This window comes from Panicum virgatum, chromosome 5N (genome assembly GCF_016808335.1).
Source record: "Panicum virgatum strain AP13 chromosome 5N, P.virgatum_v5, whole genome shotgun sequence".
Classification (NCBI taxonomy): domain Eukaryota; kingdom Viridiplantae; phylum Streptophyta; class Magnoliopsida; order Poales; family Poaceae; genus Panicum; species Panicum virgatum.
Window position 1 is genome coordinate 10,278,239 of NC_053149.1, and position 17,308 is coordinate 10,295,546.

At 57.1% G+C, this 17,308-nt stretch overlaps 1 protein-coding gene across 3 annotated transcripts; it reads left to right on the top strand.

Moving 5' to 3' along the window:
- The first annotated feature begins 422 nt into the window (after window positions 1-422).
- On the top strand, window positions 423-17,235 carry LOC120672918 (alanine--tRNA ligase-like). Of its 3 annotated transcripts, XM_039953542.1 has the most exons (8): window positions 423-881; window positions 1,012-1,152; window positions 1,275-1,387; window positions 2,907-2,999; window positions 3,188-3,290; window positions 3,371-3,445; window positions 4,162-4,257; window positions 16,966-17,235. In XM_039953542.1, exons 1-6 carry the CDS (start codon window positions 777-779, stop codon window positions 3,392-3,394), a joined length of 579 nt encoding a protein of 192 aa, XP_039809476.1. In that variant the 5' UTR covers window positions 423-776; the 3' UTR covers window positions 3,395-3,445; window positions 4,162-4,257; window positions 16,966-17,235. The 3 variants fall into 3 exon arrangements, with proteins under 3 accessions (XP_039809476.1, XP_039809477.1, XP_039809475.1); XM_039953541.1 differs by having other exon boundaries at window positions 432-881; window positions 3,188-3,445; window positions 16,966-17,234; XM_039953543.1 differs by lacking the exon at window positions 2,907-2,999 and having other exon boundaries at window positions 425-881; window positions 3,188-3,445.
- Window positions 17,236-17,308: the final 73 nt, after the last annotated feature.

Below are 17,308 nucleotides of genomic sequence, written 5' to 3' on the forward strand. Positions count from 1 at the left end.
TATGGGTTAGATATATAGGAGAGTCACGTGGTCTCCTCAACTTCTACTAGCAATGTGGGATTAAAAGTTTGCACCACATGGGCCTTAATGAGCCAAGCCCAAATTCCAACACTCTCCCATTAGAATTTGGATCACAATATAACACATATGCCCTTGAGTCTTGAGGAACCAGCAAAGATCATGCCTTTGCGCTGTTTTTTTCTTCTTCTTGTTTTCTTGACAGATCATGTTTGCTCTTTGACAGGAACAAGTTTGGAAAGCTGCAGCACGTATTGTTGTGCAGTGGAGAAAGAGCTCTTGGTCGAAGGTGACTGGAAGCTGTTAGCTCCTGGGAAGTCTACAGTTCGTCAAAGTTCGGGACATCTCCAGAATAATCCAGCAAGTGAGAGACACACATGGTAATATAGCTTTATTGAAGAGGCATTGCTTTGATCTTTCCCAGTTTATTGGGCAATGGGCAGTCCAAACCAACCTGCTCCAGTAACCTGGCAAAGAACGAAGGCACATCGAAATCAAGCCTGGCCATCTGATAGGTTTGACTGCGCCATCAGCATTTTTAACTAGCCGCGTAATTGAATCGACTTCCTTGTAGTTTCTCCCATCATCTGCTATAAATTGGCGGGTAGGCTTCGTTCGTTCTTCAGAATATTCAGAGTCTTTCGAGCGCGGAGCGCGTCTGAATTGGACCACTTGGCGGCTTGGCGCTAGCACCGCACCCCCCAACTTCCTCCTTGTCACCGGCGGCGATCACTTGGCTACACCGCTTCCACCGAAAGATGGCGACGGAGGCTGCGCCGGCGAGGCCTGCGGGCCCCACCAGGCTTGTCTACTTCGATGACATGTGGGCTCTCCGCTCGGCCGCCACCGTCCTTGCCGTTCAGGTCTCTCCTCCCCCCTCTCTTCTCCTCCTCCGCAGTGCAGACGAAAGAGGAATATGAAATAGCCGCCGTCGGTTCGAAGTCGAAACCCTAGGCTGCGCCCCTGCTAAGCTATGCTCCGGGGTGTCCGCAGGAGGAGGGAGGCCGGGTAGCGGTGGTGCTGGACGCCACGGTCTTCTACCCGCAGGGTGGCGGCCAGCCGGCGGACACGGGCGCCATCTCCGCCGCCGGCACCAGGTTCCTCGTCGAGGATGTACGGGCGAAGGACGGAGTGGTGAGGACTCAGGATCCGAGCTTTTCGTTTTCCGGAAGAAGAGCCGCAAATTTGTTCAAGAGATTGTAGCAGGAGTTATGAATTTTTACATGCCATGTCTCCATCTTGTGATCGCCATCCAGGTTTTCCACTATGGAAGATTTGAAGGTGCTGGAGAAGGATGCAGGCATGGATTTAAAGAGGGGGGATGCGTTAGCTTGGAAGTTGATGCAGAAAGGCGCAGTTTGAATTCAAGGTGATGCAATCTGAATGATTCTATTGTGCCACAAATCTTGTTGGAGCATTAGGGTGCGTTTGGTTCAGGAGCGGGCAAGCATGGAGCCGTCCCGTCCCGCGTTTGGTTGAAGAGCGGGTAGAATAGAGCGGCTCCAATGAAGAATATACCCTCAGATACCGGGACGAGTTCGCTCCACCAAATCGACCGAACGCGCTCGTCCTACTTGGACGGCGTCAGCTCCGTCCCAGGCTCCTCGCCCTCTTCCACGCCGCGTCGTGCCCGCCGCCCCTGCCCCCCGCCGGCGGCGTCAGCTCCGTCCCAGGCTACTCTCCTCTCACACGCCGCGTCATGCCCGCCGACCCTGCCCCTCGCCGGCAGCGTCAGCTCCGTCCCAGGCTCCTCGCCCTCTCCCACGCCGCGTCGTGCCCGCCGCCCCTGCCCCTCGCCGGCGCGCGCGCGCGTGGAGCTTGACGGCGCGGCCGGAGCACATGAAGCTAGGGCGGAGAGCAGCCGTGGGCGAAGCTCCGTCTCGGGCGGAGCACAGAAGGAGGGAGGAGCGGAGCTCGGGTGGAAGCGCCGGGCACCGGGGATGCGCTCGACCAGAGCTTGGAGGGGACGGAGGGGCCGAGCTTGAGCGGGGCGAGCTGGGACGGAGCGAGCGGGAGTCCATGCGGTGCGAGACGGAGCTCGAGCACCCGCGCAGGCGAAGCCTGGGCGGCGCAGGGGAAACGAGCTTGGGCGGGCACGGGAGAGGGCGGCCGGCATGTGGACGGAGAAGTGGGTGGAAGAGAGGAGAGGGAAGGATTCGGTCACCGATATGTAGACCCCACATAACGGGGCTTGACGGATTGATGATGGTTCGGTGCTAGTTCTTTCAACCAAACAAGAAATGGAGCCGCTCTATCCCTCCAACCAAACACATAGTATAGAACGAGCTCATCCCTAAAAATAGAAATGGAACCACTCCATTCCATCTCGCTCTCCAACCAAACGCACCCTAACTGAAGGAAAGCATCGCTTGATATAGTTTAGGCTTTTCCATTTACTCATATGGCTATGGTAAACTCCTACATCTATGAATTTTTTTTTGAAGAGTTTGAGTCTTTAATAACACCCATTGATTCGGATGCATTTGCAATTAAATCAACTAGTTAAGCTTCTTGAAGCTAACATTAACTCATAGCTGACATCCTGGCCAGATGATCCATACTTGTAGACTGTATTGACTTCGTATTTCCACAAGGAATACCATATAGAAGTAAAAAGTATTGTTGTACACAGAAGGTCAATGAAATAAGGTCAGTTATGTCTGCTCCTTATTATTTCTAAATGTATAGCTTTATCCTCTGTTCTCAAGGCGGTAAGGCGGACGCCTAGCAAGGTGGGGCGGCTGGACGCCTAGGCGAGCAAGGCGGGCGACTAGGCGAGCAAGGCGCAAATCGGTGGACGGCGCATAGACGCCTAGGCGTCGCCTAGGCGTCGCCTAGGCGACAACAGAGGCTTTATCTCTCATTATGCTGTCCCTGTAATGCCGCAGGCTTAATTCTGCTGGCCATTTGTTGGACATCTGTGTGAGCAATGTAGGCCTCTCTCATCTGGAGCCTGGGAAAGGCTACCATTTTCCTGATGGGTATAGTTTACTTTTTTTTCTTCAATTCTTTATTATTTTGTTTTCTTCATTGTATCAGTAGCATTGGGTCCGGTTCACCAGCTGTTACTAACTGCTGGCATGCCACTTCAGCTCATTTTAGCATTTACTATTTGACTTGGATTCCATTTTCTGATCAGAAAACACTTTTGTGTCTCTTTTCTTTGTAGACCGTTTGTTGAGTATAAAGGAGTGATTCCACCAGAACAAATACAGGATAAGAAAAATGAACTGGAAAGAGAAGCCAAAAGGCTAATTTCGGAAGGAGCCAAGATAGAAAAAGAATCTGAATATGTTGAAGTGCGTGTCATACATCCTGTCATCTTGACTCCAAATGTTCACCATTGGAGCAGGTCTTAGCCTCTATTTTTCCTTAAGAGGAGGCGGCAAAATTATGTGGAGGTTCTCTGCCTAGCTACATTTCAAAGGTTAGTCGTTAGTCCTGTAAATTTGTTTTAATGCATCGTCTTTGCTTGTACCAAATGTACACACTGCCAGCATCATTGATAATATTATACATTTGCATGATTCTTTAGTCAACAATATTCCGGTTTACTTCCTTATCAAGAAGACCCCGCACAGTGCGGGAAGCCTACGGCACTGGGTACTTCCTTATCAAGAATTGCAGAAACATTTTGTATATCTTGATTTATTGACATGACCATTGTGTGATACTCCCTTGGATGTAGTGCATGAACAATAAGAAAGTGGATCAAATTACCTTGTTGCCCTTCATTTATTTGTTTAGCAAGGGCAAGAAACAAAGAAAAGAGCAAAAAGCCAAAAAGTGACTAGCGGTTCTAGGATGACTTAGGATGACTTGTATTTTGAAAGAAGTTGAGAAGGCTAAGACAAGTACTTTGAATCAAGGAGCATATGGAAAAAAAAACAATATAAAAGCATGTGTGGCATCTAACAAATGTAGAAGGTTGCAATTCTTTGTGTGAGAGTGTCTTGAATTATCGTCGAAATGAAGCATCAATAGTTAAGTTTTAATCAGGAATGTTTTAGTAGTATTTTCTATTGCTCAAGATTTATGTTGTGTTATTACATCAATCACAGTTTTATGTTAGTGTCAACGAATCATGATGCCTTACGTTTTGTTTTTCTCATTGACATTGCTTGCGACCTTATGTTTTGACAGGATAGCACTCCTCGCATTGTAAAATTTGGCGAATATCCTGGCGGTCCTTGTGGTGGTACCCATGTTGCAGACGTTTCAATCATCAATAGCCTAAAGGTAATTATCGTTTTTTGATGCTATATGATGGTGTTCTGACAATTTGGTTTACCAGACCTACCAAAATTCCCTACAGAATCAACCTTGAGTCATAGAAAACTGGGTTGTTTGTGGGAAGTAGATTGGCTTTTGTAAATCCGAACAATGACATTCGATGCAAATGATAGCTTTCATTGATGGGCCTGTAGACATTTTAATGTACTTGTTAGTCAATATAAATTGTGTCTTGCTACTGTGTTCCCGATCAGTGCAGCGGTAATGTATGTTTGTCGGTCCTGACCATTTATGTGTGTCGGGTACCACGATTAGGGACACCCTAATTGGGGTACTAAGATCACCCTAAAAAAATGCAAACACATGTTAGGCGACTGGGCCCACGAAGGCCCACGGCCTCTTTCCAATCTGGAAGAAAGGAAAGGACTCAAAGAAGCCCAGCATGCGGCCCATCCGCACCCCTCTTGGACTCGCGGGGAAATCTCCGTCTCGCTCGAGGGCTCCCATCGAGACCCTCGACTGTGCCCCGCATCTCCGCCTCGCTCGAGGGTAGTGAACCTACCCTCGAGCGGGCAAATAATCTCCGCCTCGCTCGAGGCCACCCCTCAACGAAGAGGACAAACATCCTTGCCGCTCACCCGTCCGTCGTACGGGGGCATTAAATGCCAACCACTCCACAACGCCCAGGACAGACGGCGTAGGCCGCCATTCCCCACAATGGCTGTGACCGGAGTCCCGTCCGCCAACTCCGGTCACTGCTTCGCCATCCCGGACACTGTGGCAGCACTGTCGAACCTGCGACGCGGGACGAGACGTGCTCGGCATTGTTCCCGTTACTATTCTACCAACTCCGGCCGTCCGGACTCCACCTCATCATACGTATGGCCCCGGACCCGCCTCCCGCTCGGGGAGGGGTCCGGTGTCGCCACGCGCCCCCCCGAAGAGGGATGCCCAGCAATAGCAGCCAGAGGCCTGGACCTCCCCCCTCGAGGGGTCCGGGATCTCCGTGTGGCTCCCGGACCTCCTTAGTGCACACATCAGCACTCCGTCCAGGGGGTCCGGGACCGCCGCGTGCCCTGCTACCGATGATGCATGTATACATGCAAGACCCTGACCTGCAGGGCCCACAGAACGCCACCACGTCACATCTGGAGGACTGTACACCCCACAACGACGACCACGCCGCCTGCTGGGGCTGGCAGGACGCCGTCGCGATCTCCGCAAGACCAAGGACGATATCCAGGACGACTGTCACGCCCGACGCCGTGCCCTACAGTGTACTTCCTACAGTATTCGACCACTGCACCCCCGCGATTCGGGGGAAAACGACGACTTCCACGTTCCCCTGCGCATGTACACCGTCTCTCCTTGTGACTATAAAAGGAGGCGTGCTTCCTTTAAGGGGGACGTTAGCTACCATCGCCACCTTGGACGTCGCAATCATTCTCACACGAGCACAACGCTCAACACTCAATATTGGCACTCACCTCAATCGACTTCTCCTCTAGCAGAGACCTAGGAGCTTCCCTCCATCTCTCGCCACGCCTGTATCCCCCTACTACAGGCACTTCTGGTGCAAGATAATACAGTGCCCTCGCACACCCCCCTTGCTGGACGTACGGCCCCGCGGCCGGAACCAGGATAAACTCGTGCGTTACTGTGTTGCCTCTTGCATCAACATCTGGGACGAGGAAACATGCATCATTTACTAGTTGGGATGCAGACTCCCGGGTTAGGACACCGACAGTTGACATGCATCATTTACTAGTTGGGATGCGTGATATTTTTTCTTTTGTTCCCATTTGATCTCCAGGGATGGCGAGCAGATCCAACCCATTCCCCATGGGCGTCTCGGATCCGCTCCCAGCAGGATACGTGATCTGGTTCGGGAGCCTTGAGTTCAGAGCAACCGGCAACGGTTACCTCATGGAGCTCCTCTCGCCCAGACGCAACCCGGACATTCCGGCTTCACCAGCCCGGCGCAACAGGCGCTCGGGCCAGCATTCACGACAAGCGCGCAGAGCGGCGCCGGGCGGCACGCCTCGCCTCCCCTACGTGGGTTGGGGTTGCCATGTCGCGGCTCAGCATCGCGGCCGACGTGGCCTCCGCATCGCCATCGAGCTCGGCGTCAAACGCCTCGACATGCGCGGTGACTCTCAACTCGTCATCGACCAAGTGATGAAGGAGTCTAGCTGCCACAACCCGAAGATGGAGGCATACTGTAAAGCAGTGCGCCGCCTCGAGGACAAATTCGACGGCCTAGAACTCAATCATGTCCTGCGCAAGTACAACGAGGATGCCGACGAACTAGCCAAGATCGCGTCGGGGCGGACCACTGTCCCCCCGAACATCTTCCCTCGCGACGTCACCGAGCCCTCCGTCGAATTCAAAGATCCGGCGGAACCAGGCCCCTCGTCCACCGGACCCTCCGGCGGGAACCCCCCGGCGGACGAGGCCGAGCCCATGGACATTGACTTCGGGAACTCCTCCGCGGACGAGGCCGAAGCAATGGAGATCGACGAGGCCCCCACTTCGCGAGATTGGCGCGCCCAGTACCTTGACTGGATGATTCGAGGGGACCTACCCTCGAACCGCGCTCAGGCGCGGCGCCTCGCTAGGCGGGCCAAGTCCTTCGTCCTAATCGACAGCGAGCTATACAAGCGCAGTCCCTCGGGCATCTTGCAGCGATGCATCCCCATCCCCGAGGGCAAGGAGCTGATCTGCGACGTCCACGCTGGCACCTGCGGCCACCACGCCGCGCCGCGCACTCTCGTGGGTAACGCGTTTCGGCAAGGTTTTTACTGGCCCACCGCGGTCGCCGACGCCACCGACGTCGTGCGGACCTGCGAGGGTTGCTAGTTCTACGCTCGAAAAACACATCTCCCGGGCCATGCTCTGCAGACCATCCCCATCAGATGGCCGTTTGCCGTGTGGGGACTGGACCTCGTCGGTCCGCTGCAGAAGGCGCCCGGGGGCTTCACCCACTTGCTGGTGGCAGTCGACAAATTCTCCAAGTGGATCGAGGCTCGACCCGTCGGCAAGATTAAGTCCGAGCAAGCCGTTCTGTTCTTCACCGACATCGTCTTCAGGTTCGGGGTCCCGAACTCGATCATCACCGACAACGACACCCAGTTCACAGGCAAGAAGTTCTTGGCGTTCTGTGACGGTTTCCACATACGTGTGGACTGGTCGGCTGTGGCGAACCCACAAACGAACGAGCAAGTGGAGCGTGCCAATGGCATGATCCTCCAAGGACTAAAGCCAAGAATCTTCAACAAGCTGAACAAGTTTGGCCGGAGGTGGCTCACAGAGTTACCCTCGGTTATTTGGAGCCTGAGGACGACCCCAAGCAGAGCCACGAGCTTTACCCCGTTCTTCCTCGTCTATGGCGCCGAGGCCATATTCCCCACGGACTTGGAGTACAGGTCGCCAATGCTCAAGGCTTATCAAAAGCAGCAGAACCAGCGAGCCCGCGAGGACTCGCTGGATTAAGTGGATGAGGCTCGAGACGTGGCACTCCTGCACTCTGCGCGCTATCAGCAGTCTTTGCGAAGATATCAAGCGCAGAGAGTCCGGTGCCGAGACCTCAACAAAGGGGACTTGGTGCTGAGGCTTCGACAAGACAACAGGGGCCGCCACAAGCTCTCACCACCGTGGAAAGGCCCATACATAGTCGCCGAGGTGCTCAAGCCCGCACGTACAAGCTGGCGAACGAAAACGGCGAAGTCCTCATCAACGCTTGGAACATACAGTAGCTATGTCGCTTCTATCCTTAGAGTTCCGAGCTATTTGTACATCGTTTGTACTCGCATTTTCGCTTTCCCGAAATAATACAGAAGTACGCTTTACTTATTTATTTTTGTGAACCTTCCGGACCCTCAGGGGCTCGGATGCGCACGATCACTGAGGTACGCTTGGCTTTACCCTCGGCAAAGCCAAGCCTCCCTCTGGGGCTACTACGGGGGGAACCCCCGAACGTCCTCAAAAATCGCCAACGTTTTTTCGAAAAGTTTCCGTCCCATCTCTAAGCTTCTCGTACACTTGGAAAAAACGGACGTGAGGCGTAAGCAACTACGGTACGGGGCCGGCCGAGTCGTGGGGCCGCCTACGCCTCCGGGATACGGCACCCCCCTTCACCACCCCACGCTTACGTCGCTTATGAACGCGAAATTCCTCGCGGAAGTTTATCTAAGTCGCATACGAGAACACGGAAGCAGAGTAAAAAAAACGAAGGCTCGAATACACAAGGCCTCGACGGGCCACACTGTCGATTTTAATGATAACGAATTTCTTATATTCATAAATACAAAGTGCGATTACAACGAATACTAATCCATTACATGGGCTTCGAGGCCCAGTCTATTTACAGGCTATCACCCCCCTCTATGGATCTGCAACAGCATCGAACTCGGCTATCGAGGGGATGTCAGCTTTGAGCTTCTCGGGTGAAGCAGTGGCGAACTCCTCCGCGGCTGCGTCGGCGTCATCCATGATAGCTGACGCGGCGTCCGCATCGGCGTCGTTGGGAACGACGTACCCCGACGACACCTTCTGGAGATCTATGATATAATGCGTCGAGGCTACAGCGAGGGCCCGCAGGACACTGAGACGGAAGGTGCTCTTGGCATGCTCGGCGATCCGGCCACCTAGCGCTCGCAGGCAGCTGATCACCGAGCTACTAGAGACGGCGCCCTCCCCCTCGAGCTCCTGGCACACGCTCACGACGGTCCGCTCCAGGTCAGCGTACTCCGCCTGCGCCGCTATGAGCGCGGTGTTGACCGCCTCCTTTGCCGCAGTCTCGTCTACCACTTGCTGCCTCAGCTCTGATCAAAGAAACAAGGATGAGTTACGAAAAAACTACAACCCAACAACATCGAAATTTCGAGCACTCACCTGCGATGCTCTTCTGCGCCTCTTCCCGCTGGACTCGGACGGCCACCTCGAGGGAAGACAAGGAGTTCTCCTTCTCCTTGAGGGCGGCCTCCGTATTCCGGAGGGCCTCCTCCCTTTCCTCGAGGGCTTTGCCCTTCTCCTCGAGGGTCCCGGTGAGCGTGGCGACGGTTGCCTTCTCGCGCTGGAGCTCAGCCTCCTTGTCTTGGAGCTCGGCCTCCTTGCGCTGGAGTTCGGCTTCCTTCAGCTCGAACGCCGTCCTAGTGCGCTGCAGCTCAGCGGTTTGCGCCTCGGCTTCCTGAGCCTTCTGCTAAGCTGCAGCCCTTTGGACATCACGCTCGCCGGCGGTCCGCACCAACTCCTCCTCCAACGCCTGCCGACGCGCCTCCAGATCCGTCATCTTTGTGTTGGCGTCGACACTCTGGAGCACCAGGCCAGCGTTGTGCTGCCCAAGCCAGCGCACCTGGGAGTACAGCCGGGTCATCTCGGCGCTTTTCTTGCGCGAGATATCCCTCAGCCGCTGCAAGAGGAAAGGCGTGGGTAAGACAAATAAAATCAGGGCCAAAATACGAACGATTCTTGGGGAGGAGCCGCTTACCTGGCTGATCTGGTAATCTGTCGTCCGATGGAGCTCCAGGGCGCGTTCGAGGTGGTTCTGAATCTGAGAACCTGCCTCGAACTGCGCCTGCCAGACGGCCTCCTCCTCTCGCTCATCACGGAGAAACTCCGGGGGGACCACGGACTGGATGATCGCCCCGTGCTGGGGCCCCTCGGATGTCCCCTCGTCGAGCACCTCCGCGCAGGCCGACGTGAACTCAGCGATCTTGTCAGCGGCGCTCGCCGCAGCAGCGGAGTCGATGTCTCTCGAATCCCCGTATTCCTCGCTGCTGTCTGGCAGCTGCACCACCGGGATCACGCTGTCCGTCGCCGCCTGCGCCATCACCGTCGGCGCCGTCATCGCCGCCACGACACCCTCGCCCAGGCCCTCTGCGGGCACTGAGACGTGGGCTTCCTCCACCATCGGCGCCCTCTGTGCCGACTCCTCCGCGACTCCCTCGACCCCAGCCCCCGGGGGCCCGGGGACGAGGGTCTCCCCCTCCGCCTGGCTGGCGGGGCGCTCTTGCGCACCCCCACCAGATCCTTCCTCTGCGACCGGCCGGGCGGTGCTATCCGCACCGCTCCGACAGACCTCGGCTTCGACGTCCGGCTGGGCGGCGTCATCTGCGCCGCCCCGGCCGACCTCCCCCGCAGCGTCAGCCGGAGTGGCTGCCCCAATGCCACTTTGGCCGGCATCGCCTCCGTTCCCCGGCGCTCGAGCCCGTTGGGCCGCCTGGGCCCCTCGAGCCATGGCCTCCCGCAGCTTCGCGGCCTCCGCCACGATGTCCACGACGGGCGGGGCCTGTGGCGCCGAGTGCGGCGTGGCTCGCGCCCCGGTCTTGAGGGCTTTGGTCGGCGCGAGCGGGGCTGCGTCCTTGGCAACGACCCCGGAGCTGGAAATCGGGGAAGGAAGACCAAGGTTTGCAGGATTGGGGGAGCGATCAAATGAACACAACAAACAAAACCAAAAACACTTACCCAGACCGGGCACTCATGCTGCGTTTGCCTGTGCCGCTCCTTCGGGCCCGCGGCACACCGACACCCCTCGATGCCTGACCCAAGGGTGTCACCCTCGGGGCAGGCTGAGGCCTCGAGGCTGTCTGCGCGGACGTCTCCGCGCTCGCCGTGGACCCATCGCCGCCCGTCGACACCGAGGGAGCGGGGACCCCCTCGCTCGTCGCTGGCAGGGGCGACCCCCGCTCTGCGGCGGGCGCCGACAATCCTCCACCCACTGCCGGCATGGGTGACCCTCGTCCCGCCGCCGGCGTGGGCGACCTTCGCTCCGCCCCCATGAGAGGCGGGTCCGCCAACGACTCTGGTGTGGGCCTCGCCTCATGCGGTGTCGCTGGCGCATCCTCGTCGCCGGCCTCTTGATAGACCGGCGGGGAATCCGCAGCTGTTGCCGCCTCGCCACCACTCGGAAGGTGGGCCTCGGCATCCGAGGCGTCCTCCTCCTCGTCCTAGGACTCGGGCGTGGCAGGCCGCGGCTTCCCCTCCGCGCAAGCGATTTTGCACGCCTTGTCGTGCTTCGCCTTCCTCTTCCTCTCAGCGGCAACCTCCTCCGCCTCCTTCCGCTTCTTCACCATCTCTGCGTGAAGGCGGTTGACCTCACGTTCCTCCGGGATCGGAGGCCTCGAGGGGTGGCACCTGCGGTTCACCCCCTGCAAGACGCAATCAAATCGGAGTCAGGAAGCAGGAAGGAGAAAGGAACAACACGAATCGACAACGGATCGAAATCGAGACTTACCAAGGAAAGGAACCCCGGCTCGGGGCGCATCTTGATCTCCCAGAGATCGTTTGTGTCGTTGGGGAACTCCGCCACCGCATTCCTTGCCTTCCGGGCAGCGATGCCTCGAGGGAGCAGTACCATCGACGTCCTCGACCCCGAGGCTGGAACCCCGGGGTGAGGCCGAAGATCGGCAGGCTTCTCTCTGTCAGAGGAATCACCCTCTGCCGGTGGAAGTTCGCGATGACGGCAGCCGCCGTCAACCCCTTCCTCGCCAGGTGCACCAGCGCCTCGGTTAGGATCTCGAGCCTGGCTTGGCGCGCTGGGGGCGACACCCCCCCAGTCCCACTGGGTTGGTCTCTCCCGAAGCACCTTGTTGGTGAAGGCCGGGAGCTTGTTGCCAAAATTGCGCAGGTAGAACCACACAAGCGTCCACCCGGCATTGTTGGTGGTCATCTTGTTCGAGATATACAAGTTCTTCCGGCTCGGGCGCAGATGGAGCATCAAGCCTCCGGCGCGCGCGAACCTCTTCGGCTGCTCCCTCACGTTCTCGACGAAGAGCTCGCCGCGGAAGAGGTGGATCCACAGATCCCAGTGGGCTTCGATCCCCAAGTATCCCTCGCAGACGGCGACGAAGACCGCCGCCTGCGAGATTGAATTGGGGCCGAAGTTGTGCAGCTCCGCTCCATAGTACTCGCACAAGGCCCACATGAACCTGCTGACGGGGACGCCGAATCCCCGCTCGTGCAGGCGCACGAGGCTCACGATGTAGCCTTCGGGGGGGTTGGCTCGGTCTCCTCTGGCCGTGGGGCAATCCACGCCGGCCGCTCCGGGTTGACGTTCATTGGTAGCAGCCGGTCGGCCGCTAGCTGCTCCAGAACCACCTCCGTGGCGGAGGACTTCCCCCACGGCACTGGCTCCCGGATATCCGACATGGCTTCGAACTACGGGGAGGTGTGGGAAGGTAAGCTTTGTGGTGCCCAAGGTACGCTCTCGCTCTCTCCTTCTTCCTCTCGCTCTTGGCTATGGGCTCAGGATGCAGGGGAGGCGAAGAGGGCAAGAGAGATGAAGGCAAATGGCCAGGTGAGCCCAAGCAGTCCCCCCTTCTCTCGCTTTTATTTCACCACGGCGCGCGGATATGCCGCCACGGCCCGAATCCGCCGCATTCAATGCGGTAGATTTAGCCGTCGCTGACGGATGGGTCCCACGACCGCGGAGTCTCCCACGCGCGCACTCGGCAATAATTACGGCGCGGTAATCGACGGACGCGGCGCGACTGTTGCGGTTCCATCCGTCAGCTGCCGCCCACGCCGCTTCGTCTACCCGAGGTAGCCGCCTGAAAAGGCGTGCCCGCACCGCACCGCACGAATTGGGCCACGTCGCCCACGACCAGCGGAACACCCGCGCACACGGCTAGCGACTCCGCGCCGCTTGTGAACCGTGACGGAATATTCCTTTCGGGGGCTCTTCACCCTCGAGGGAATCTTATTCCGAGGCCTTACTGATCAGGGGTTCGAAGCCTGGCCCGTCGAGTGTTCGACAGGCGCCCCAGATCGCCAGAGTCAGGGACTGCATGGACGTGCCGTACAAGCTACCCTCGAACGCGGAGTTCGAGACGTCCTACGCAGTGTTCAAGGCCAGTCGAGAGTGCCTAGCAGGGGGATCCCATCGAGGGAGAGCATTGAGCCCTCGGACCCTATCGAATGGGTCCGAGCCCCGCCTAGCGAACCTTTGCGAGCGCTTTTATGTGACGTGTCCATGGACCACGAGCCGACCCTTATCGAACGGGGCACGGACGTCCACTTGAACTACCCGATAACAGCTCACCGAAGCAGCCATAGCTCGCGGCCCGGACATGAGTAGCATGGTGCGCTTCACCCCTCCTCCCTACGGAAGGGCGACGAGGGCCGTAACCAAAGTCGAGGGTTCCATGAACGCCTTTACGTAGGCCGGGGCTCCTCGCACACCGCGGCTCAGGCCGCACCCTCGAATAGGTCGACGACCGTCGATTGAGATATTCCGTGTGTCTAACCAAAACCCCTACTATTGACGCACGCCTGCCTGATGGTTAAGCTGGATACTGGGTCGCTGTGCCAGCACTAAGAATGCCGAGGGCGGCTGAAAGAGTGCCGATGCCGGCTGAAAAAGACGCTGGACGGCCACCCCAGTGAAGCAACCAAGCGGGGCGACGTTTATAGCCCTTGGACGAGTACAAACACTCCTCCAAGGCCTCGGGGGCTACACCCGCGGGTGCACTGACGCGCCCCCACAGAGGAAACTTCACACATTCGCGGATCGAAATCTCCTGCAGGGGTGGCACCCACCCATACACTTTCGGTCGTCCTCTCCGCGAAGGAAAAGGAGACTTCATTGCTCTTTACAAACAAAGATTACAAAGGGCTGCCGGCTTAAAGCCATCAAAAAGTACAAACGTGTTGCCACCTGCGTGGCAATTTTCCCTGTCTTGGGGAGGAGCGAGCGACGAAGAAAAGCACTGAGCCCCTGGCTGGCGCGACGGCCAGGCTGCTAGGGATGCGAGGAACAGCCCCCAGACCGCACGGGTCCAGCGGGATGCTCTCCTCGCAAGCTTTCTTCTAGCATCTTCTCCACCGAAGACCATGCGGGGGGTCGAGCTGGCGGACAGCACCCTCCACACCGTCTCCCCGAGAGCAACCTTGACGCCAGGGGGACGGTGCGAAGAATAGCCACCAAACCTGGCACCAATGCCATGGTCAGGCGTCTCCATCCCCCTTCAGGCTAGGGGACATCGCAGAAGCAGGACCCCACGGGCCCAATGCTCTTCTGCTAGTCCCACTGAAGCTAAGGGATGGTGCGCACGCCCTCTCCGGCTTTCCCCCGTCGCTCGCAAGCATTCTTCTAACACCAGAGCCTAAAAAAGCCAGGCCGCCCCATCTGGGGGCCGGTCACGAAAGGCAAAGGAAAACATTACGAGACTTAGGCGATGCTAGAAGTAGGAGCAGGGAAGTTGGAGAGGAAAGGGAGTCTCATGACCCCTATTTATAGCTGCGCCAGGCGCCAAGCTTCAATCCTGTCGAAGGGCGAAGGCTTGGACCGCCCGTGACGGCGCGGCCCTCCACGAGCGAAAGATACCCTCGGTCACCGTGCCGAGACGCGATGCAACAAAGCAAAACTGAGCCCTTGGACGCTGAGCGGCGCAGCATCGGCGCTGGCCGACTGCCCTCGAACGGTGCGCCGCGAGGCGGCCAGGGGAAGCAGGGCCGAGACCCTGAGCGCGGGACAGCATGGCAAACGCGCCAGCTGCAGAGCAGCAGGTGCCATCGTGGCTCTGGCCCGCTCAACACGCTGACGCGTCTTGTCCCCGGAACAAAACAAAAGGGGCGCATGCCTCGAAGTACTCTCCCCGCAGGCGCACTACCCCGACCGACGAGTTGTCACATCCGCTGGGTCGGCACCCAGGTGCGCCCGGCGGGAGCACAACATCGATCGATCATATCAAGGGGTAAAATCGCCGAAATACCCTTTGACCGAATCCCATGACTCGACCAAAGCCTCGGGGGCTACTGTTGGGTACCACGATTAGGGACACCCTAATCGGGGTACTAAGATCACCCTAAAAAAATGCAAATACATGTTAGGCGACTGGGCCCACGAAGGCCCACGGCTTCTTTCCAATCTGGAAGAAAGGAAAGGACTCAAAGAAGCCCAGCATGCGGCCCATCCGCACCCCCCTTGGACTCGCGGGGAAATCTCCGTCTCGCTCGAGGGCTCCCATCGAGACCCTCGACTGCGCCCCGCATCTCCGCCTCGCTCGAGGGTAGCGAATCTGCCCTCGAGCGGGCAAAACATCTCCGCCTCGCTCGAGGGTAGTGAACCTACCCTCGAGTGGGCAAAAAATCCCCGCCTCGCTCGAGGCCACCCCTCGACGAAGAGGACAAACATCCTTGCCGCTCACCCGCCAGTCGTACGGGGGCATTAAATGCCAACCACTTCACAACGCCCAGGACAGACGGCGTCAGGCCGCCATTCCCCACAATGGCTGTGACCGGAGTCCCGTCCGCCAACTCCGGTCACTGCTCCGCCATCCCGGACACTGTGGCAGCACTGTGGAACCTGCGATGCGGGACAAGACGTGCTCGGCACTGTTCCCGTTACTATTCTGCCAACTCCGGCCGTCCGGACTCCACCTCATCACACGTATGGCCCCGGACCCGCCTCCCGCTCGGGGAGGGGTCCGGTGTCGCCACGCCCCCCCCCCGAAGAGGGATGCCCAGCACTAGCAGCCAGAGGCCTGGACCTCCCCCCTCGAGGGGTCCGGGATCTCCGTGTGGCTCTCGGACCTCCTTAGTGCACACATCATCACTCCGTCCAGGGGGTCCGGGACCGCCGCGTGCCCCGCTACCGATGATGCATGTATACATGCAAGACCCTGACCTACAGGGTCCACGGAACGCCACCACGCCACATCTGGAGGACTGTACACCCCACAGCGATGACCACGCCGCCTGCTGGGGCTGGCAGGACGCCGGCGCGATCTCCGTAAGACCAAGGACGATATCCAGGACGACTGTCACGCCTGACGCCATGCCCCACAGTGTACTTCCTACAGTATTCGACCACTGCACCCCCGCGATTCGGGGGAAAACGACGACTTCCACGTTCCCCTGCGCATGTACACTGTCCCTCCTTGTGACTATAAAAGGAGGAGGCGTGCTTCCTTTAAGGGGGACGTTAGCTACCATCGCCACCTTGGACGTCGCGATCATTCTCACACGAGCACAACGCCCAGCACTCAATATTGGCACTCACATCAATCGACTTCTCCTCTAGCAGAGACCTGGGAGCTTCCCTCCATCTCTCGCCACGCCTGTATCCCCTACTACAGGCACCTCCAATGCAAGATAATACAGTGCCCTCGCACACCCCCCTTGCTGAACGTACGGCCCCGCGGCCGGAACCAGGATAAACTCGTGCGTTACTGTGTTGCCTCTTGCATCAACATCTGGGACGAGGAAACACGCAGTATTTACTAGTTGGGATCCGGACCCCCGGGTCAGGACACCGACAATGTGTATGCCAAATTAAGTAGCACGAGTACCATATTATCAGAAACTAGTGTACTGTAATGGCTCCACTTGCTTATACAAGGACAGATTATCAAGATGGCACCTGGTTTTTGTGGGGGATATTGGCATGCATGGGCCAAACTGCCAAAGTATGAGGAAATAACACCAGAAACAATTTTTTTCCTGACCATGGGGAGAGACTCCCCTTGGGTTTTTCTTATTAAGGTACAGGAGCAACAAACCCTATTTGAATAAGAAATCACTAAAACTAGTTTCCTAGGGAGGTACCCACAAATTGGTGAGCGTGGGTGTCCAGAATTGGAGATACTTTAGAAACTCATTTACTATGATGGTGACAATTTTTTGCCAGATATCTTTTTGGATTACTTTGCATCATTTTTATATTTGTATCCCAGGACTAAGAGTCTGATCTCATTTCCTACTATCTTTCATCAGGTAACAAACATAAGAGTCAAGAAAGGCCTCACAAAAGTCTCGTACAGCATCAGCCCATGATCTTTTTTGCTGCCGGAGTCGCAGCAGGAATTTTTCAAAGAAGTGAAAGAATTATTCAGGAATCGCATGGCTGAATTTACTTTAATGGCATCGCAGAACGTGTAGGGGACAAAAACTCATATCTCTGTAGTATTTTGACAACTGCTAGTTCCTCTTGTACCTCGGTAGAGGATCTTTTATTTGTAACTGTACCTCTGATGTACCTGTAACCTGCACGACGTATATGTGAAATTGCAATAGATTCATCACATTTATGCTATAAATGATCCTATTTATTTCTTAA